This window comes from Rhincodon typus, chromosome 8, assembly GCF_021869965.1.
Source record: "Rhincodon typus isolate 14 chromosome 8, sRhiTyp1.1, whole genome shotgun sequence".
Taxonomy (NCBI): domain Eukaryota; kingdom Metazoa; phylum Chordata; class Chondrichthyes; order Orectolobiformes; family Rhincodontidae; genus Rhincodon; species Rhincodon typus.
Window position 1 is genome coordinate 62756136 of NC_063339.1, and position 20125 is coordinate 62776260.

The 20125-nt window shown below is 39.2% G+C and overlaps 1 protein-coding gene across 1 annotated transcript in view; it reads left to right on the top strand.

Moving 5' to 3' along the window:
- The window catches only part of ryr3 (ryanodine receptor 3), a 363324-nt gene that overhangs the window by 138712 nt on the left and 204487 nt on the right, over positions 1-20125 (top strand). Inside the window, exons 13-18 of the mRNA XM_048600437.1 lie at positions 1942-2116; positions 4322-4457; positions 5966-6061; positions 11009-11127; positions 18205-18338; positions 19274-19515. Coding sequence (XP_048456394.1) covers positions 1942-2116; positions 4322-4457; positions 5966-6061; positions 11009-11127; positions 18205-18338; positions 19274-19515 — 902 coding nt within the window. The remainder of the gene's footprint in view (positions 1-1941; positions 2117-4321; positions 4458-5965; positions 6062-11008; positions 11128-18204; positions 18339-19273; positions 19516-20125) is intronic.

Genomic DNA, 20125 nt, shown 5'->3' on the forward strand with positions numbered 1-20125 from the left:
TATCTGACTCTAACAGTGAACAAACTAATTAAACTATTAACAAACTGAATAAACCCCTTCTAACTACTAACTTTTCCCGAATAAAACAAAATTATAATGGTATGCTGTTCCAATAAATAGAAGTCCCACTTATAGGAAATAAAATTTAAAAAAATTTAGCCTCTCAAAAATTACAGCCAGGTTGTGTCTTCCAGAATGTTCTGTGTCTTCTCCGACGACTTCTTCTGACAGGAATGCTTTCTCGGTAAATCCTTCTGTCAGGAATGCTGCCTTCGTCAACATTTTTTATCAGGAACCTTAACTGTCTATGCAATAGGTACCTCTAATTTAGATGGAGCTTACTCTAAGGCTTAGAGACTTCTGTGAGAACCAGTGATTCTTTCTTTTAGAGCTGATAGCTGTTCTCTTGGCAGATGACAGTTGGCTCTCCTCCGATTTTCCAAATGCCCTCATCTTTTATATCCTTGATGACACATCAATTTCTTACAATAGCATTGGCCCTATGTTGTGAAAACTATCAGATTTAAATTTAATTGGTTTTGGTATCTAAGGGCCTATTTTAAGTTAATTAGCTAAACTCAAAAACCTGTTGTCTTGGTAAAAATGCTGCTTTGCCTGATAACAGTATAGCCTTTTGATATAAATGTTTCATTTCAGGTGAAAAAGCACATCATCTTTTAAAGGGACCACACACTGCTTTCCCCATAGCATTTTAAAAGCATCAAATTCTAACATCCTGCCTTCCAATTCACAAATAGTCTACCCAACTTTGTGACAGTTAGAAGAAAAATCTAACTATAAGCTTAAGTGAATGCTAGATGCACATATTTGGCAGTAAGGACAGAATTTTTCCCCTTGGCTTTTTCTTGAAAGGGAGATTTGGAGATCACTGCAATTTGTTTTAATACAGCAGAAGCAATATGACATTTTTCTATAAATATTGCTGAATTAATACAATATTATTGATTTGCTTTGTAAATGAATTTGTCCTTTATTCTTCCTTGCTGCTGCTTAGGGGCATAATTCTTAGATAAGGGATTGGGTTAAATGTATTTACTCATGAAGACTCTCCAACACTTCCCTTGACCTCTTGATGTTCTCTGTGCTCTAATCAATATTTCAATGTCAATCTGGTTGAGTCAGTGTTTATTCTACAGTTCTTTCTCAACAACATCTCCGATTTTCTTTATCTGTACAGCTGCTGAAAATCTTCTCCATGTTTTCATCATTTCTAAATCTAATTTCCAACATAAAAAATGCCTACCCTGCGACAATCTTATGTCAATATATGTAATGCACTCAGTATGTTTCACTGAATCCTGTTTAGTCATCATCTCAGTAATTCCTCTTTCAAAACTCATTGGGTTTATATTCCTTGTATTCATCGCCAAATCTGTGACCTCACCCTATCATACTTTTCAAATCTCCTTTATTGTTATAACTTTTGCCACAATTTTTATGTTCTGACATTTACTTTCTGTGATCCCCTTTCCTCTCAACCCCCGAGGCACAACCTTCACCTACCTCCGTGAAACTCTCCAAATCACCCTTTTCCAACAATTTTACCAATCATATTTTTCCTCAACCTTTAAAAGCAATTTAAAAACTGTAACTTTCAGCCAAACTTTAGTTAGCCCTTATAGCTGTCCTATAATGACACACGTTTTTATTTTTCTCTTTCAAAATACCTTATGGTGTTTCACTCTGTTAAAAATGCTATATAAATGTTATTTAAGAGAAGTAAGTTATTTTATTCGGATTAAAACCGAACAAACTGCAGATGCTGGAGGGGTCACTGGACCCAAAACTTTAAGTCTGATTTCTGTCCACAGATGCTGCCAGACCTGCTGAGCTTTTCCAGCAATTTCTGTGTTTTATTCTGATGGTTATCTGAATAATGCTTAAGTTTCTTTAGAAATACTCACAGACACATTTCCACAGGGGTCTTGATTGTCTTGGTAAAAGTACAGCAGTCAAGTTGCCTCTTCAAGAAGTTATGGAAGCTTTGGTGGACCTGATCACTTACTTCCATCCTCCAGAGAAAGATTTGAGACATGAAGATAAGCAATACAAGCTACGCTCTCTTAGGAATAGGCAGAACTTATTTAAAGAAGAGGTAAGAAATGTTACCGCAGTGTATTTGCTGTTGAGTATATTTTTATCTCTCCGCATTTTTAATGATTGTGTTTATCGATCTAAAATATTTATTTTCACAAATGTTGGCTTTTTAAATATCACAAGAACATAGAAACATGAGAAGAAGGAGTAGGAGCAGAAGTAGGCCATTCAGCTCCTCAAACTTGTTCCACCGTTCAATAAGATCATGGCTGATCTGATTGCAGCTTCAACTGTACTTCCCTGTCTGCCTCCCCATTACTGTTGCCTCCCTTTCTGATCAAAAATGATCCAGCCCCCACTGCTATCTGGGGAAGAGAATTCTCAACTTTTCTTGCAGAGAGCAAAATATTCTCATTCTCTTGTCTGTTGAAGTTTATCTTGCAAATTATTTTGGTACCCTTTAACATCTTGGGTTTGAACATTACAATCGACATTTTCTTCTTGGTGCTAAATTGATTCCTTTGGTTGAAGCTTTCAGAGCTGTTTTCTTTGAAGTTCCCCCTTTGAACGGTTTGACACTTATATCAGAAAATCACTTTAACACATGCCAACACAAATTATATCAATTACAGTTTGTTTAAATTGAAACATATTATAAACAACATGGCGATTCTTCTTTTCATAAGTCACTTTAACTTTTCTACCCTTTCACCTATTTTTGATCCCCCAGTACAATGGATTATTGTTACTGCTGCCTGAGCATTGCTAGATGATATGCAAGACTTCCCAAAATGACTTTCCTCCAATATCGCCTTACTATCTGTGAGAAGATCCTTAATATAGTCACTTATCACCTTCCTTGATGACATGTCTAATTGGGAGATCATCATGGATGTGATGCACTCTTGAGTCATATAACACATTTGATATTGTCGTGAATTGAATCATCATTTTAAGAACGGAAAATCTGAAAATCATACCACTGACTTGATTCAAAAACATATTGACAGCTTTGAAATGAGGAAAATCTTTTTAGTAACTTTACCTTCTTCCAAGGGATCATATTTTATAGTAGATTAGCACACTGATGGGATGAAATTTGTTAGTGGTAAGGCTGTCATGCAAATTTAGCTTCTGCACTGTCTCTCCCCACACATAGCTCTAATAGGTCTGAGCAGGACAATCTCGCAGCACAAACAACTCTCAATATGGCTGTAATTGACAATCTCACTCAGTGCAGAAAAAATGTGGTGTGAGAAGTTTAGTGCAGTGGATTGACATTTAAATGGACATAGCCAGGGAGAGTAGAGGCGTTTTCTTCTGTAGCTTGCTGTGCGATTCTGACATAGGAATGCTTGATAGGAATGTTTTATAACAACTTCTATCAAGCATATTGTTGTGTAAAAAATACAAAGTTCCTTAAGCATAAGAGAACAGCATATAGGGTGAAGATATATTTTCTTAAATTTGACTTGCAGGAAAGAAACGATCAAAATATTTCTCATGGTTAAATCCCTTGCTTTAAAATATAAATTAGCATAACAGTTGGATTTTATTTTTGATTGCAATTTGATGTAGTTTTTGATCAGTTGGATTCACAGGAACCGTAAACAACAGAGCATAAAGTCAATAGGGCAAACCCTTTTTCTGGAACAACCCCCTCTTAGAATGCAATTCATGCAGTATCTTTGTTCTCTGAGTCATACAGTCTCTGGAATTTCTGGCAAGGTTTCTAACTCAGAAACCTGAGCAGATGATATGTAATTCACTATTTCAGGATCAAGTTGCATGTGGGAACATAATCTCGCTCCAAATAACCGAAGGTAAATTCCAAAATATTGAGGTTGCCAATGACTGGAGAACTTCGCTGATAAATTGCTCACTTGTCAATTGTCTGTATGCAATGATCCTGTTGTTGCTTTAATTTTTTATGATACTTCTATGCTATGTGAGCATTGTTGGCAAGGCCAGCAGTTGTTGCCCATCCCTAATAGTCCTTTGGAAGATAATGGTGATACGCTTTTTAAACCATTGCAATCTATCCAATATAGGTGCACACATAGTACCAACTTTAAATACTGAGCTACTTTTCTTATCCCATAGCTGATGTAATTATCATAAATTACATGACAAAATATATTTGGGTTAGCTGTGATTGAATGTTGTTCCAACATTAGAAAGAAAGTATAGAAAGAAAAGATACTGCACACCCTTTCATTTGTCTTATATCTTGGACTTATCTTCAATCTCTCAATGTTGTTAGGCAATGCTGAGATTGGTCCTGAATTGCATTGACCGGCTAAATATCTACCACAGTGCGGCACACTTTGCAGAATTCGCTGGTGAAGAAGCTGGAGCAGCATGGAAAGATATCTTGAATTTGCTTTATGAGCTGCTGGGTAAAGTCCTACAATTGCTCTTTAAAATACAGGCAGCAGAGGAATTCTTAAGTGCTGACAGATGTATCTATGCTCTGCCATAGTTTTAGTTGCTCTTAGAATTAAAAGAATAAGCACTGAACAGTTTTGTTAGCTAATGTGAAGGTCCCTGCAGAATTATTAGTTTTCAATTATTGTACATTATTGTGCAGAAATGGAGAATTTGGCTGAAAATAACATAGGGTAGAATGTCAAGATGGATTTTTTTTTGTTGTATCATAGTGATCAGAAAAATCGAATCACTGAATTAACAGGCTTGGGGGTGCTTAATCCAATTGAACTTGATGGCGAGAATGTGGAGAAGAATAACAGTAGTAGTGCAAGTTCAATTCTGTAATGGCTATGATGGTTCAAGAAAGCCTATCTTTTCACATTGCCCCATGATTAATGTAAAGTGTTACTCCTCAATCTAAATACACAACCAATTGATTCTCTCTAATGGAGACAGATGCCCAAAGGTCCTTTGTGGACTACAGCAAATAATCTAGCGAAACTCTTACAGAAATTAACGCATCAAGAGAGTAACAAAATACAAATGGAAACAATCACTTGGAAATAAAATGGTATAATAATTGGAACCTTAAACTAATTAACTTAAGGAGTCAATTAATATTGGTGAATAGATTTTTCTTTCACATACTTAAATCAAATACCCAAGTGGGCTGCATAGTTAAAACTAAGGAAAACATCAATACAGTGTGAGAAGACGTTAATAAACTTGCAGAGTTAGTACATCTTGAGGAATTTCAAAATAGACAAGTGCGAGGTGATGTATTTTCACAGGAACAATGAGGGGATGTGCCAATGGAAAAAGGGGTCCATTTAAACCGAGGTGCAAAAGGATATCAAGCTACAGCTTCACAAAATATTTAGAAGAGCAAAAGAAAGTAATTATTTTAAAACCAAAGCTCAGGGTTTAGCTTCTAGAGGGATTTGAATGAAAAGCCCAGAGATTCTGTTGAACTTCGATAGAACCTTGGATAAGCCATATTTCAGTGCAATACAGTTGTAGCCTTCATATTATAAATATGATGCAGAAGCACTGGAGATGGTATAAATGTGATTTACAAGGAAGATTCTTAAACCGAGCATCTATTAGGAATAATAGAGCAGGCTAGGGCTGGTTCCTTCAGAAACAAGAGGTCATAAATGAGATAGGCACTCATATATCCAGAAGGAAATTTTTCTTTACCCAGATTTGTGTGAGTATAGAACACTCGATCTATCTAGCTTCCACTTAAGTCAATGGAAAAGCAATAAAGGGAATTTGCTGGTTGGGTTAAATGAACTGGGCTGAGGCTCGCTGAGGCATGAACACGAGAAAAATCCATTTGGGCCAGTTGGCCTGTTAACTGTGTTGTACATTATATATGGTTCTGTGCATTTTGTTCTAATGTTATCGTTAACTTTTGAGAAGTACTGTACTTCACATAAGTTTACATTTGTTATATTCTGTCTGTTCTCTCTAGCTGCATTAATACGTGGAAACCGTAGCAATTGTGCCAAGTTTTCGAAAAACTTGGACTGGTTGGTCAGTAAATTAGACAGACTGGAATCTTCTTCAGGTATTGGAGCATTTTATTTGCGTATGAAAGAGATGTTCTTCTACTCTAATAGCAATTTGTCACTTGGATATTAATCCAGAAAGTCAGCGAATGTTCTGGGGACCTGGGTTCAAGTCCCGCCATGGCAGATGGTGGAAGTTGAACTCAATAAAATGTCTGGAATTAAGAATCTTATTATGACAATGAATCCATTGTCAATTATTTGAAAAACCCATCTGGTTCACCAATGTCCTTTAGGGAAATAAATCTGCCCTCCTTACCTGGTCTGGCCTACATCTGACTTCACACCCACAGAAATGTGGTTGACTCTTAACTACCGTCTGGGCAATTAGGGATGGACAATAAATGCTGGCCTAGCCAAAACCACCCACATCCAGTGAGTAAAAAAAAAAATTAAAAGCATTATTTAGTAAGAAACTATGAGTGTTTAATAATGTGTGCTGAAATACTAGCTATGCGAGAATAGGCAGCATTGTGTTCAGCTAGGATTCTGCCCTTGTTTTCTCTCCAGCTGTTTTCTAGTGTGGTGACAAAGCAGGTACATAGCAGAGGTATAGGTTCCCCCTTTGTCAAAAAGGTTTATCAGGAGAGTTATCGGACTACCCTGGAAATTTCATACCTTGCATTCTTGCAAGGCCTAATTGAGCTCAGGCTGACTTAATTGGTCAACCCTGGTTGGCAGCATTCTGGAAGCTATGATTATGTGACATTCTGATGAACCTTCATCTTCTTGAGACCTCATGCCCAATTCATTATCTTGCCCTGAACACTCCTCCTTCCAACACCTAGAGCCCTGATCTCTCATTAGTTTCTGATCCCACTGATCAGTGCCAGCTCTCTGTTGTGGTAGGAGTGACATAAAAAGATGGGAAATTACACAGGAGGAACCTTGAGCAACTGGCACGGAATAATGCAAACTGGTAAAAGCTCGGCTGTTATCTGAGTTCATTCACAGTACCAACACTAACTGTTTAAGCAAACATTTCTCATAAGCTGTTGATTTTGGGACACTTCAGACAAAAATTTGTTCTGATTCAATCCAATTGAGGGCTGATTATTTCCTGCCAGGAGGCAAATGGGATCTGAAGATTCTTAAACTTTAGTCTGGAAAAGCATGATAGGTAAAACAGTTAGAAGGCACTACACTTTATTTGCATTGTTTGAACACCCTTGCAGTTGACAGCAGCCAAATGCAATTCTGTAGGTGACCTTCAGCAGGGTGTATGCTTATTGTAAAGGTTCCAGCAGATATAATTTGCTACCGGGATAACACTGTGAAGTTTTGGCTCATTGAGTATTTGAAATTTTAATGCTTGTTACACAGAATAAACGCATATAAATATTTTTGTTGGTATACCTTCACATTAAGTTACTTGAATAAGTGGGCCAATATGGTGTGACTGTTTAACAAACAGTACCAATTGAATTGTACATAATCTATAGAGTGATAATATTATGATATATCAATGCGTGCTGCTGTAAACTTTGCAATGCAGTTCATCTCTGATCCCCCAGCTTAATGCTATTGTAATGTTTTTGTGGAAACACAATCTATTTGCCTTGACTTTCATCTCTGTATGACACTGCTACTGGTTTTAATTTTCCTGCATGGTTCCTGGCAGCAATAAAATGCAGCTTTTTTTTTCACACATCTATTCTTATTTAAAGAAGTTTAATGTCTCTGACACTATAAACAGTGAACATCTTAGAACTGCATCTACAATGAGTAATTGAAGCATTAAGATAAATGTGCCAACGTGTTCCTATAGCCAGAGCTTGGGAAAGGGAGCATGCTCATAATGCTAATCACATGCTCAACTGGGACCTGGGCTAACTGGCCATGTAGCAGCACTCAAAACACATGGAAGCAGAGGCCAAATTTACCCCAAACATCTGGGAAAATTCAGTGATAGGTACAGGGTAAGTTGACGGGATAGAATCTCTGAGGAGTTGCGCTTCCAACTATAGGTTGGTTCTGTCCCATGTTTGCAGCTGGCAGGTTTAGTTTTGGTTGCCAGTCCAGGAAGGTTAGATACTTCAGGTGTGTGAAGAGATGGAGCGGAGGCTTCAGGGTCACAGGAAGTGACAGTGGGGAGTCTGCAGGAATGGGGTGTTGAAGCAAGGGATAGAGGAGTTGTACTGAGAAGGAAGGGAGGGAGGAGGCTGCAGTGTTGGCAGGGAAGGGAGCGAGAGCATAGGCTGCAGGGTTGAGTAGGAGGGAGCATGGGAGGCTGAGTGGACAGGGTGTGAAAGAGAGAAAGAGACGGAATGCTGCAGGGGTGATGGAAGGGAGAATGGGTGAGGCTGCAGGGTTTGGGGAAAGAGACAGTGAGGGGGCTGCTGGTGTGGGGGGAGAGAGAAAGCAGGGAGGTGGCTGAAAATTGGGGAGAGAGAGAGTTGGGAAGGGAGTTTAAATGAAGATTGGTGAGGGAAGAAGGCTAAAAAACAGAGTAAATGGTTTTAAACCTGTCAACAAAAGAACACTGTGCAATTAGGTTCTTGACCTCTCTGTTTCCATTTTTGGTGACAGTTTACGGACTGACATTTACTATAAACCCACAGACTCTCATAGCTACCGAGACTACACTTCCTCCCACCCTATATCCTGCTAAAACTCCATCCGGTTTTCCCAATTCCTCCTTCTCGGTCACATCTGCTCTGACGAGGAGATGTTCCACTCCCAAGCAACTCGGATGTCCTCCTATTTCAAACAACGTTCTTTTCCTCCCTCTGTCATCCAGGCAGCCCTCCACCACACCTCTTCCATTTCCCGCTCCACAGCTCTAAACCACCACCCCTCAAACATAACAATGATAAGGTCTCACTTCTCCTCAATTTCCATCCCAGCAGGCTCTGCATCCAACGTATCATCCTCAAACACTTCTGCCAACTCTAATTAGACCCCACTACCTGGAATATCTTCCAGTCCCCACCCCTGTCTGCCTTCCGCAAGGACTGTTCCCTTCGCCGCTCGTTAATTCACGCCACACTCCCCACCAACCACTCCAACCCTTCCACCCCCTCCCCCGAAACCTTCCCCTGTAACCATAAAAGACGCAACACCTCCCCGCACACCACCTCCCTCTCCTCCAGAATTTCACCTACATCTCCTCCAACCTAGTCTAATGCATCCAGTGCTCCCGATGTGGTCTTCTCTATATCGGTGAGATCAACTGTAGATTAGGTGACCATTTCACCAAGCATCTTCGCCTGGCCTGTAATGACCAGCCTAACCTCCCGGTCAGCGCCAATTTCACCTCTTCCTCCCCCCGCCCTTCCCGCCCACATGTCCATCCTTAGCCTCCTCCAGTGTCGCAGCGATTCAGAACACAAATTTGAGAAAGAACACCTTATCTTCCGCCTGGACACCCTACAGTCTACAGGACTTAACACTGAGTTCTCTAATTTCAAATGACCTTCCCACCCATCCTCCGGCTCCCTTTTGAGCCCCATCTCCTCCCTTCCATTCCACCTACCAACTCACCCTTTCAGCTACCAACTGGATTCATTCCTCCCATCGACCAACCAGATCATATCTACTACCGGTGTCCATCTATCACCACCATTCTGCTATACTCCCAACCATGCACCCCCCCTCCCCCACACTTTATCTGCAGCTCCCCTACTCCCACATCCAGTGCTGAAGAAGGGTAATACCCAAAACTTTGACTTTTCCTTTCCTCCAGATGCTGCCATACTTGTATTCTTCCAGCCTCCTGTTTGTCTACTGTGCAATTAGGGTCGGGCAATAAATGCTAGCATTACCAATATAGTAGTGTGTAATTTATTTTAGAAAAAATTTACTCACCAGCACTTGCTGTCTTGTGCCAATTTAAATACTGTGGCGTCTCAGACTTTAATGCCTTCTTTGTGGGTTTATGTTTATAGAGGGTTAAAAATTATTGAGGATATTGATATATTCTTTTAATGCTGCATCTGTGCAACTCCAGATGCCCAGTATGACAACAAGTGCTGTCACTATGTGATTGCATTACTGAGTAAATCAGTTAGAATGAAAAAGAAGCAACTTCAAATAGGATGTAACCCTCAAGGAGGCCTCCAAAAGCACTTGGGGTGGAATTCTGACTCATTCTCTATTTGAGAGGATGTGGAGGGAAGGGTTAACGATATAGGGATGTAGGTGAAATAGAGTTGCCAGAAACAGGAAAAGCACTTGGTCCCATGATTCCTCTTCCTGATCCTAGTTATCATACCAACCAAAGTATGAATATTACTTTTGAGCTAAAAAGCGGTTCTTCTTTGATATCTAAAATCTATGTGTAAATGACGAAATGTAATGTAAAGCTAAAGTAAACACTGGAAGTATTACACAAGAATAACTCATTTCCAAATCTTTAAATTGAAGACATTGTAATATTTATCATCTTCCTTAAACCAGGCACCTCCCCTCAGTACAAATGTATATTTGTCCAAATATGTCAGACACTTGACTGGCAGAAAAATTGAAGTGCCTCTCACGTACTTAAGGAAACATTACATTTTGGCAGTGCTGCCCTTACAATGAGATCTTGTGCGGAGATCCTATCTACCTGTGCTGATGGCCCAGATGGATAGTAAAGGCCTTGTGATATTGAGAAGGGCAGGAAGATTTCTCAGCCAACATCTTTACATCTTTGCCACAGAAACCATCAAAAACAAATGAACTGGTTACAAAATTGACAATCAAAAAATAATTTCTACTTAAAATGCAATTTGCTCATCTGTACAAAAGGTTCATTTTGTTAGTAAATGAAATAGCATGAGAATAAGCATAGCTTTTTCTTGCCAGGGACCTTAACCTAGAGAAAAGAAAACAATATATGATAATTTTGTAAACTGATTACATCTGCATTTCAAAATCAACATTATATGTTGCTAGGTATTTGCCATATCACTGTAAAATATCTGATATTCTTTGACAATTTTGATTTGTATTTTTTGACACAGGTATCCTGGAGGTATTACGTTGTATCTTGATTGAAAGTCCTGAGGCGCTCAATGTGATCAAAGAAGGGCATACCAAATCTATCATTTCATTACTGGATAAACATGGACGCAACCACAAGGTACATATATGATCACAAAACAATGTGTGTTGAAAGTCCTAAAGTATAAGAATGTAAAATAATAATTTGTCAATGTTTGCTGTCATAAACTGCCTCTAAAGGCACAAAAGTTTAAGAATTTAGAGGATAATGTAAATAATGCCTTAAATAAAGTAAGATATTTGAGCGATGTAATATAAAGGGTCAATGATAAACATGCATATAGACAGTTACATTGTCAGTGATACAAGATGACATGATAACAAAGTTCACTGAGAATGGTTGTTTGTGAAGCCTCAGGCAAAGCTTTGTCCTGTAAGTAGTTATACTATACACATAAGGTTATGAACAGTCTTACCTCTTTACGCAAACCAAACTAAGACCCAAAATAACGAGCAGCAATGAAATGGAAAAAGAAAGTTAAATTTCAAGCCAGAAAAAAGGTGGTATTAAAAAGCCAGCCACTGCAAAAGCAGCAAGGAAAATGACTACAAATCAAGGACAGTGCAGGAAATGGTAGCAAAGCTTAAAGAAAGGCTTAAGTGAAGTGAAGCAATGGAGAAGACCTCTCCCTTGCTGAAATGCTTCAAAAATTTGAGAGGCCCAATTCAAACTAAGAAATAGCTGAACTGGCATTGAAGATTTATGCTGTACAGAACTGCGTTAGAATTAGCAGAAAAGCCTAGCAAGGAAAAGATCAATACCCTTCTTCTTGTCATAGGAGGCACTGCAGATGACATATTTGTTCCCTATAATTGTTATATAGGGAACTAATGAAAAATATCAGTGACATAAAATGATGTTATGAAAGCATTTAATACATACATTAGCCTTGGGAGGAGCACTATTCTCAAATGGCAACATTCGATGGATGTAGTTAATGATAAGGAGAGAGAGTTCGTTCCCTTATTAACAATCTATGTTGACAGTCTTTGAATATGGATCCTGGAAAGATGAATTGGTTTTGAATCGTACTGTTGTAGGAGCCTTAATAGATGCTTTCTCAGATTTTCAGCAGTCAAGGGAAAATTTTATATTACCAATGCTTGTGCAGGCAGGAGGATATCAGAAAGTAAAATCATGTGTTTATTAATGGTGACAGAAAACTTTGTGAAGCAAAATGACTGATACTGGGTAATTTGTGGGGTACTGGGGTAGAAGCATACTTACGCAGGAACAGCAAAAGGCAGCAATGGCTGTCATTACTCAGTATTCTCACTATAGATGGAAAAGGCAGCATCAGCACAAAAAAATGTCAAAAGTGCAGAGTGCCATTCCAAAAGAAGAAGAGATATTTTAAAACTGTAAGATGCAGCAAAATGGCCCCAATTCAGAAACTAAAAGGAAAAGCTATTAATGCCAGTAGCTTTCAAAACACTGAAGATGTCAAAGACAATGAAGTGCTTTTCCTGGGAAAAATTACAGAATCAAATGAATAGTATTGGAGTGCAGAAATGATGGCTAATGGATAAATTTTTTTTTCAGATTTGCTGTAATGGTAATTGAATGCCAGTGCACAATATGTCTTTGACTGAAACCGAACTAAGATATACAGTAGTTGAAAAAGAAGCATTAGCCATTACTTGAGCTTGTAATGTCTATGCACTATGTCTCGGGACTTCAGTTCACATTTGAGACAGATCTCAAATCACTGGTTGCTCTATTGAACGCTAAGGCATTAGCAAATGGGGCACCAAGAGTGCAGAGAGTTTGCTGTGGATTGATTAGATTGATTCAAGGAGAAAGCAGACTACAACAAACTTTGCATTGTTACATATTCCTGTCAAAAAGTCTGAATGAGAATACATGGATTTTGTTGAAGATGTCAAAATCAATACTTCATTGACCACAAAATATCTACCAACGCCAACACAGAGGCTAAATGAAATTCAAATTGCACAAAAATCAGATGAAAAATGTACTTAAACGTATGTGTACTGTATGTAAAGATGGCCAGAATATTTTCCAAATGATCCTATTCAGGAACTGTACGTTGATGAATACAATCTGATCAGCGTTCAGGATAACTTAGTGATTCATGATAAGATGTGCCAATAGCAGTTGCCATAAAGAATAAGTTAGAAAATGTGGCAAGGAGGTCTTTCCAGGAGGATAATGTTGAGGTTTCTGAAAGCAGCTTCTCTCAGTGAGAATTAACTTATTAGAAATGTAACCTTCTGTTTGGGGGTCCAAACTTCTTCAAAGCCTGAACCTCTAGCTAAGAGTTATACCTATCCACAGTCTTGAGAAATGCTTCAACCAACCATACATCAGATCCACAAAGTTTAGGACATATAGAATCTTTACTCCAGCCTTTGGCTTTCCCATATTAATGCTCCAGAGAAAATTTTGGCACAAGATCAGAACCTGCTTCAGCTTAAAATATGGCCAGCTTCTGATATTAAAATGGGCATAATCCCTGAGTGAATGCGCATTTTGAGGTCATGATGGCCTTTCCTATAATATATAACTTATAAGCAAAGAATACTATAGGTTTAAGCCTTTCACAGTATGATGAAATTAAACAGATATCAAACTTTCTAATTCGTGATTGTTTTGGATAAATGTTTGTCTAAAATTTTGAATTATGCACATATTTTAGCCTATCACCCTGTTGTGGTGAAGAATTGATCAGAGACCCTAAACTGATATAGGATGTCTGGCCACAATGGAATCATCCCTACTTCTGGGCTAGAAGCTCTGGCTACAAGTCCCTCGTCCTGACTTGTTGGCCGTTGAAGGTTTGTTACATGGCCAAACAAGTTGTTTGTCAACCCTTAAATTCTTCCAACAATCCAGAAGGCAGGATGTAAGAGTGGAAGAGATTGAATGGCCAACCATCCTACTGAAAATAATAGCAACCATTCACAAATAAGAGTGAATCCAACAAAAGTCTATGGAACAACCATCTGATATAAGGATGGGAAAAAAGATATACAGACCCCTAAGATGGACAATATTTCACCAGGAATCTCAGCACATATTCACAGTGGCAAGATTTAAAATATTTTCCAGTTTTTTTTCTTGTATAGTGATGATAATTCAAATGACTTTAATGCATCCATCCCAAGTTGACAATTTCCAGGCAGGTCAATTCCTGACTTCTGCCATTAATTTGACCCTTAGTACTGGACTGAAATTTCTTGTCATCAGCTTGAGTTCCATGGAAAAGCCATTATACCAAATTCAATGACCTGTACTGGTTCTAGGCATACTGTGTGAAGGCATACCTGTGGGTCTGGACTTTCATCCTGGCCTGGACTTCTTAAAAATTCCTTCAGTTTGCGAGCTTCATTGTCAAGTCCAGCATTTGTTACTAGTTCCCAACTGTGCTTGAGAATATAGTGGTGAGTGGGTCTTGAACTGCTTCACTCAGTGTTGTAGATACACCCACAATGCTGTTAGGAAGGGATTTCCAGGATTTTGAACCAGCAACAGTGAAGGAACAGCAATGCATTTCTAAGGATGCGTGAGGCTTGGAGGGGAACTTAAAGGTGGTGGTGTTCCTGTAAATCTGCTCCCCTTGTGCTTCTAGATGGAAAAGTTGTAGGTTAGGAAGGTACTGTTGAAGGAGCCTTGAGGAGTTGGTCCTGTGCATCTTGTAGAGGATACCAAAACTACCACTGTGTGTCAGTGTTGGAGGAAGTTCCATGAAAGTCGGTTCTTGCTTTGGCCTGGATGGTATCAAGCTTTTGCCTTTTAGACGGTGAGTGGGCTTTGCCGAGTCAAGGGGTGGGTTACTTTCACCACAGAATTTCTGACCTGCTGTTATAGTCACAGTATTTATAACATTGGGTGAGTCAATGTTAATGTTAACCCCAGGATGTTGGTAGTATGGGAGCTGGTGGGGGGTTGGTATGTTTCAATGGCAGTAATGAAATTGAATGCCAAGGGAAGACAGTTAGATTCTCTTTTGTTGGAAATGGTCATCATTGGGCACTTGTGTGATGATGATATAGCTTAAAAGCCAATGTGTGGATATTGTCCGGGACTTGCTGCATACGGACATGGACTACTTCAGTATATTAGGAGTTGCGAATGGCGCTGAACATAATGCAATCATCAGTGAACATCCCCACTTCTGAAATCATGTTGGAAGGACGGTAACTGACAGACCAGCTGAAGATGGTTGGACCGAGGACACAGTGCTGAGAAAATCCACAAACTAACATTGGGCAAAAATCAGACCCAGTATACACGGAGAGGGTTGACCTTTGAAAGAATTCTGTGTGCTGGGCTACTAATTAAGTACGTTGACCGTCACATTTCCTGCTTATGGGCAGCATGATGGCTCAGTGGTAAGCACTGCTGCTTTAGATCCCCAGGGAACCAGGTTTAATCCCAGCCTTAGGTGGGTGTGTGGAGTTTTACATATTCTCTCCATGTTTACATGGATTTCCTCCCACAATCTAAAGATGCAGTTATGTGGATTCCCCATGCTTATTTGCCAATGATGTCCAGGAATCTGCAGTCTAGGTGGATTAGCCATGCGGGATTATGGGGATATGCTGGGGTGTCTGGGTCTGGGTGGGATGCCTTTCGGAGGGTTTGCACAGACTTGATGGGCTGAATGGCCTCTTTCCACACTGTAGGGATTCTATAATTCTACTTCTTCCTGGAAAGCAGCCAAAATGTAGCCCAAGTTCTGCCACTGCTCTGCATTAAAATCCAAATAAAGTTCTGAATATTTTGACGGGTTGGGTATGGAGAACGTTGCAGGGCATGTTCCAACACTGAAACCGGAAGAGACAGCCCATGCAATATTTAGCTCTAAGAAACCTGCAGAACTCCATCAGCCTTAAAGTAAAGAGCCCCAAGGAGTTAGATGAATACTTTGAAGATACCATCCTACTTCAGAAAAGACATACAGCTAGTCAAACTGTAGCGTCCTCTCTGAAATCTTTTGCTGTCAGGAATTTTCTTAACCAGATGATATTAAATAATACTTCCAGTGCTCTCAATCCTAGCAGACTTCAATTGTTTAATTTAAAATCCAAAATAAAAATTACTTTGAAAACAACTAACAATACTGAACTGTCTTGTATATATCCTGGGTTGTAACACTTCTAGGCTTCTAAAACCAAATCTCCTAGTAGTTGCAATGGTCGTACTGGATTAATCTGGTTTTTCATTCTATTTTGTTCGTAACTCGATTATCAGTCAGTTTATATTTATCAAAGCTTTGCAGGTCAAAATTTCTCTATACTCTGAATATGGGCATTGTAATTCAAATTAACATGATTTGATTACTATGCAGTTTTGTCAGGTAACAGTTCAGAGTTTAATTTTCTTCTTTCTCCTTGATGTACTCTTTGATATAACTTTCTCTGGACGCTTCCAACATTTATCCCCTTTACAGCAGGTGGGGCATGTTAGTGTTGAAGAATGGAATGCATCCCATTTCAAGCATTCTAGTGTCAGCTATAGCACAGCCACATTCTGAATAGAGCTGTGTGTTCACTGCCAAAAGGGCAACTTGCTAATGCACCAATTTGCCATTTTGCCCAATTCCCACTACAGCAATCCTATAGCCTCCTTGACAGAGATTAGCAACCAATGTGGGATTTGGTTCAGCGTTGTGCCATAATCTTAAACCCCCTGAGTAACTTTTCAAAAGGGACTGTACTCCAGGAGTTCTGTCATCCATTAATCTTTCCTCATTTTGAACGCAATTCCCACCAGTTTTTTAACCCAGTAACGCCACCCGATTTCTCTCTATCCATTTCTGTAAAGTTTTCCTATTCCTCTTCAGACGGGAGGATTGGACAGTTTATTGCCCCTCTGTGTCAGCCAATAGGAACAAGAGTGGAATATGACAGTCTCCTGATCACCTTTTGGAGGCAGGAGTTAAATTTTAACTCCCTCAGAGTTTATGGTGAGCAGGTGCTAAACTTACTTTCAGCCTGAATTAGAGGCTCAGCTTACTTTAAGTGCTTGGACTGAAATACATCTGGTCTGTCAGCTGCTAGTAAATGGACAAGACAGGTGGAAAACAGATGCAGGTTCACAGCCAGCTCAGCCTGTATTGCTCTCGGAAGCTGCCAGTCCACCCTTACCTGGTGGGAAAGCTGCAGGAACTTCTTTGCTCAGGAAATGTAATCAGTTTCATTGTCTAATCAGTCCCCTGCTTTGCATTAACTCTTGGAGCTCCTTGGCCTTGTGACTGGAACCTCTGCTGCCTAACCGAGGGTAGATGGTTCATGAGATTTCAATGGAAACAGGGCAGTGAACTGTACTGAAATCTCTCTGCTCCTGCCCCACTCCTTGTCACCACGCTTACTGTGGGCAGGGCTAAAACTGACAGCAGGATGTTTCTTTCCTCTTAAACATTCTAATTCAGGAAACTGAAACAGATAAAACAATTTAATTAACACATCCCAAGGTCCAGTGCTACGTGTTGAAGGATGCACTAAAGGTTGGAGCAGTTATGATTAAGGCACAATGGGGAAAGACCACCATCTGATGTTTTTCTGCCAAAGTTAAATTGGGGCCTCAAGTATATTTAAATAAGATCCTGCACAAGTGAGAAATGCCTTGGGTTTGTCTGTTGAGTCAAGCTACAATGTTTGTTTGTTTTCTTTACATGCTACTGTACAGAACTGAACTGCATTTGTGACTCTGTGTGTGTGTGTGTATATATATATAAATAAATGAAGATATTTTTATGAGTAAAGTTAATTCTTGAAATTAATAAAACAGTTAAAATGGAGTTCAGTGAGCTCAGTTGGCTGGATGATTATTTTGTGATGCAGAGTGATGCCAACAGTGAGGGTTCAATTCCCGCGCCAGCTGGGGTTACGATGAAAGATTTTCTTTCTCAACCTCTTCCCTTGCCTGAGGCACGGTGACCACTATCAGACATCGCCCTCTAATGGGAGAGTAGCCAGCCCTCTGGTCTGCTAAGACTATGGCAGTTTTACCTTTTACTTTGAAACCTTAGCCTCAAATGATTTTAATGTGAGTGACCCAGTCATGGTGCCTAACTACGTATCTGCAATTTATTGCCTATATTAGTTTAGTGATAAATTAAAGTATTAGTTGACACTATAATCTCAGATTGTTTAGTTTAGATCTTGACGTTTGTCTGTTTGTATTCAGGTGTTGAACCTGCTGTCGTCCCTTTGTGTATGCAATGGTGTTGCTATACGAGCTAATCAAAACCTGATCTGTGACAATCTACTACCTCGTCGTGATTTACTTCTGCAAACCCGTTTAGTTAACAATGTAACAAGGTAATGCAACTTGATGTTTATTTCTCTTTAATTGAAAAACTGAGAATTTTAAGATCCAAAGGAGGCCATCTGGGGCATCATTGCTTGTCATAAAGACCCAGCCAGCCTGATTCCACTTTCCAGCTCTTTGTCTGTGGTCCTGGCATTCACTGCAATTCTAATGCTTATCTCTATATCTTTTAAACCTGACAAGAGTTTATTCCTCTACCATCATTTCAGGCAGAGAATTCCAGACCACCACCAAACTCTGAGTGAAAGAAATACTTCTTAATTCTCCGTTAATCCTCTGACAATTACTTTATATCTTATGCCCCCTGATTATTGACTTCTCTGCTAAAGGGAATAGATCTGTCCTATGCCCTGTATTGCAGTTTCTTATAATTTGATAATTAACCTGATTTCTTTTTCTACTCTCCAGTTATCAGGACCAGTCGCCTCCATAGGGTTTTGATCAATTCAGACCTTAATAAACTGTGAACATCTGATCGGGATCAAACTAATAAAAATTGTACAGTTAATTGTGACCCAGGCAAGGCATAACTGTGGAATTGAATTTCTCTCAGCGATTTTTGACCCAGGTATTTCATAGGGGAGGGGGTGAAGGAGAGATTTTCCTCCTTCATCCTATCACTCCTTCCCAGCCTTGGGGAATTTCTATGCTATACCTTTTAAAGGTCACAATGGCACTCAGAATTTGAGCGAGATAAATATTACCCATTCACCTCATTTTTATGCTGGGCAGGCACAATTAATATCTGCCCTATAATAATTCAAAAGTGAGTGAGCTGATGAATGGTGTCTCATTAAATATGCTGTCTATGAGAAAACGGATGGAAAATGGTGTTTATAATTTAACTTTGCATCTTGTTTATCAGTTCATGAAAATCAGTAAATAGATACAGTACTGATGATTATTTTATACTGTTTTTTTATAGCATAAGACCGAACATTTTCTTGGGAACCAGTGAAGGATCAGCTCAGTACAAGAAATGGTATTATGAGCTGGTCGTTGATCAGGTCAATCACTTTTTGACTGCTGATCCTATTCACTTGCGTGTTGGATGGGCATCTGCAAAGGGCTATGCTCCCTATCCAGGAGGTGGGGAAGGATGGGGAGGCAATGGAGTGGGAGATGATCTGTATTCCTATGGATTTGATGGACTTCATTTGTGGTCAGGTTTGTACCTGTACAAACATGTCTTAGCTATGTTAAAACCAAATATTAATGCAGTTTACAAGAAATATTTTCTTCCACTTGGCAATTTGATATAAAGAATGCTCAATAACCAATTAGACATGATTACTTACATCTAATTTTCTTAGATAAGCAAATAGATATTTGATATCTTACATGCATATGTCATAACAACTATTCAATTCCATATGTGCAAGGTTAATTTATATAAAAATAATTTGTGGATTACAAATAATGGCCACTTGGCTCCCGATTTCTGTATCAAAGTGGTCAAAAAATGTTGTCTTTTCAGTGATGGTAAGGGATGGTGGTTAGATTCATTCTTGATGGCAATAATAATTGCCTGGTTCTTTTGTGGTGCTAATGTTACTAACCACTTATCAGCCCAAGCTTGAATGTTGTCCAGGTCTTGGTGTACATTGACATGAACTGTGTGAGGATCTGAGGAGACAGAAATGCTGCTAAACATTGTGCAATCATTTGCAAAAATCTGCACTGCTGACCTTATGATGGAAAGAAAGTCATTGATGAAGCAACCGCCTGTGGAATTCTTGCTATGATGTATTGGGACTGAAATGTTAGACACTCAACA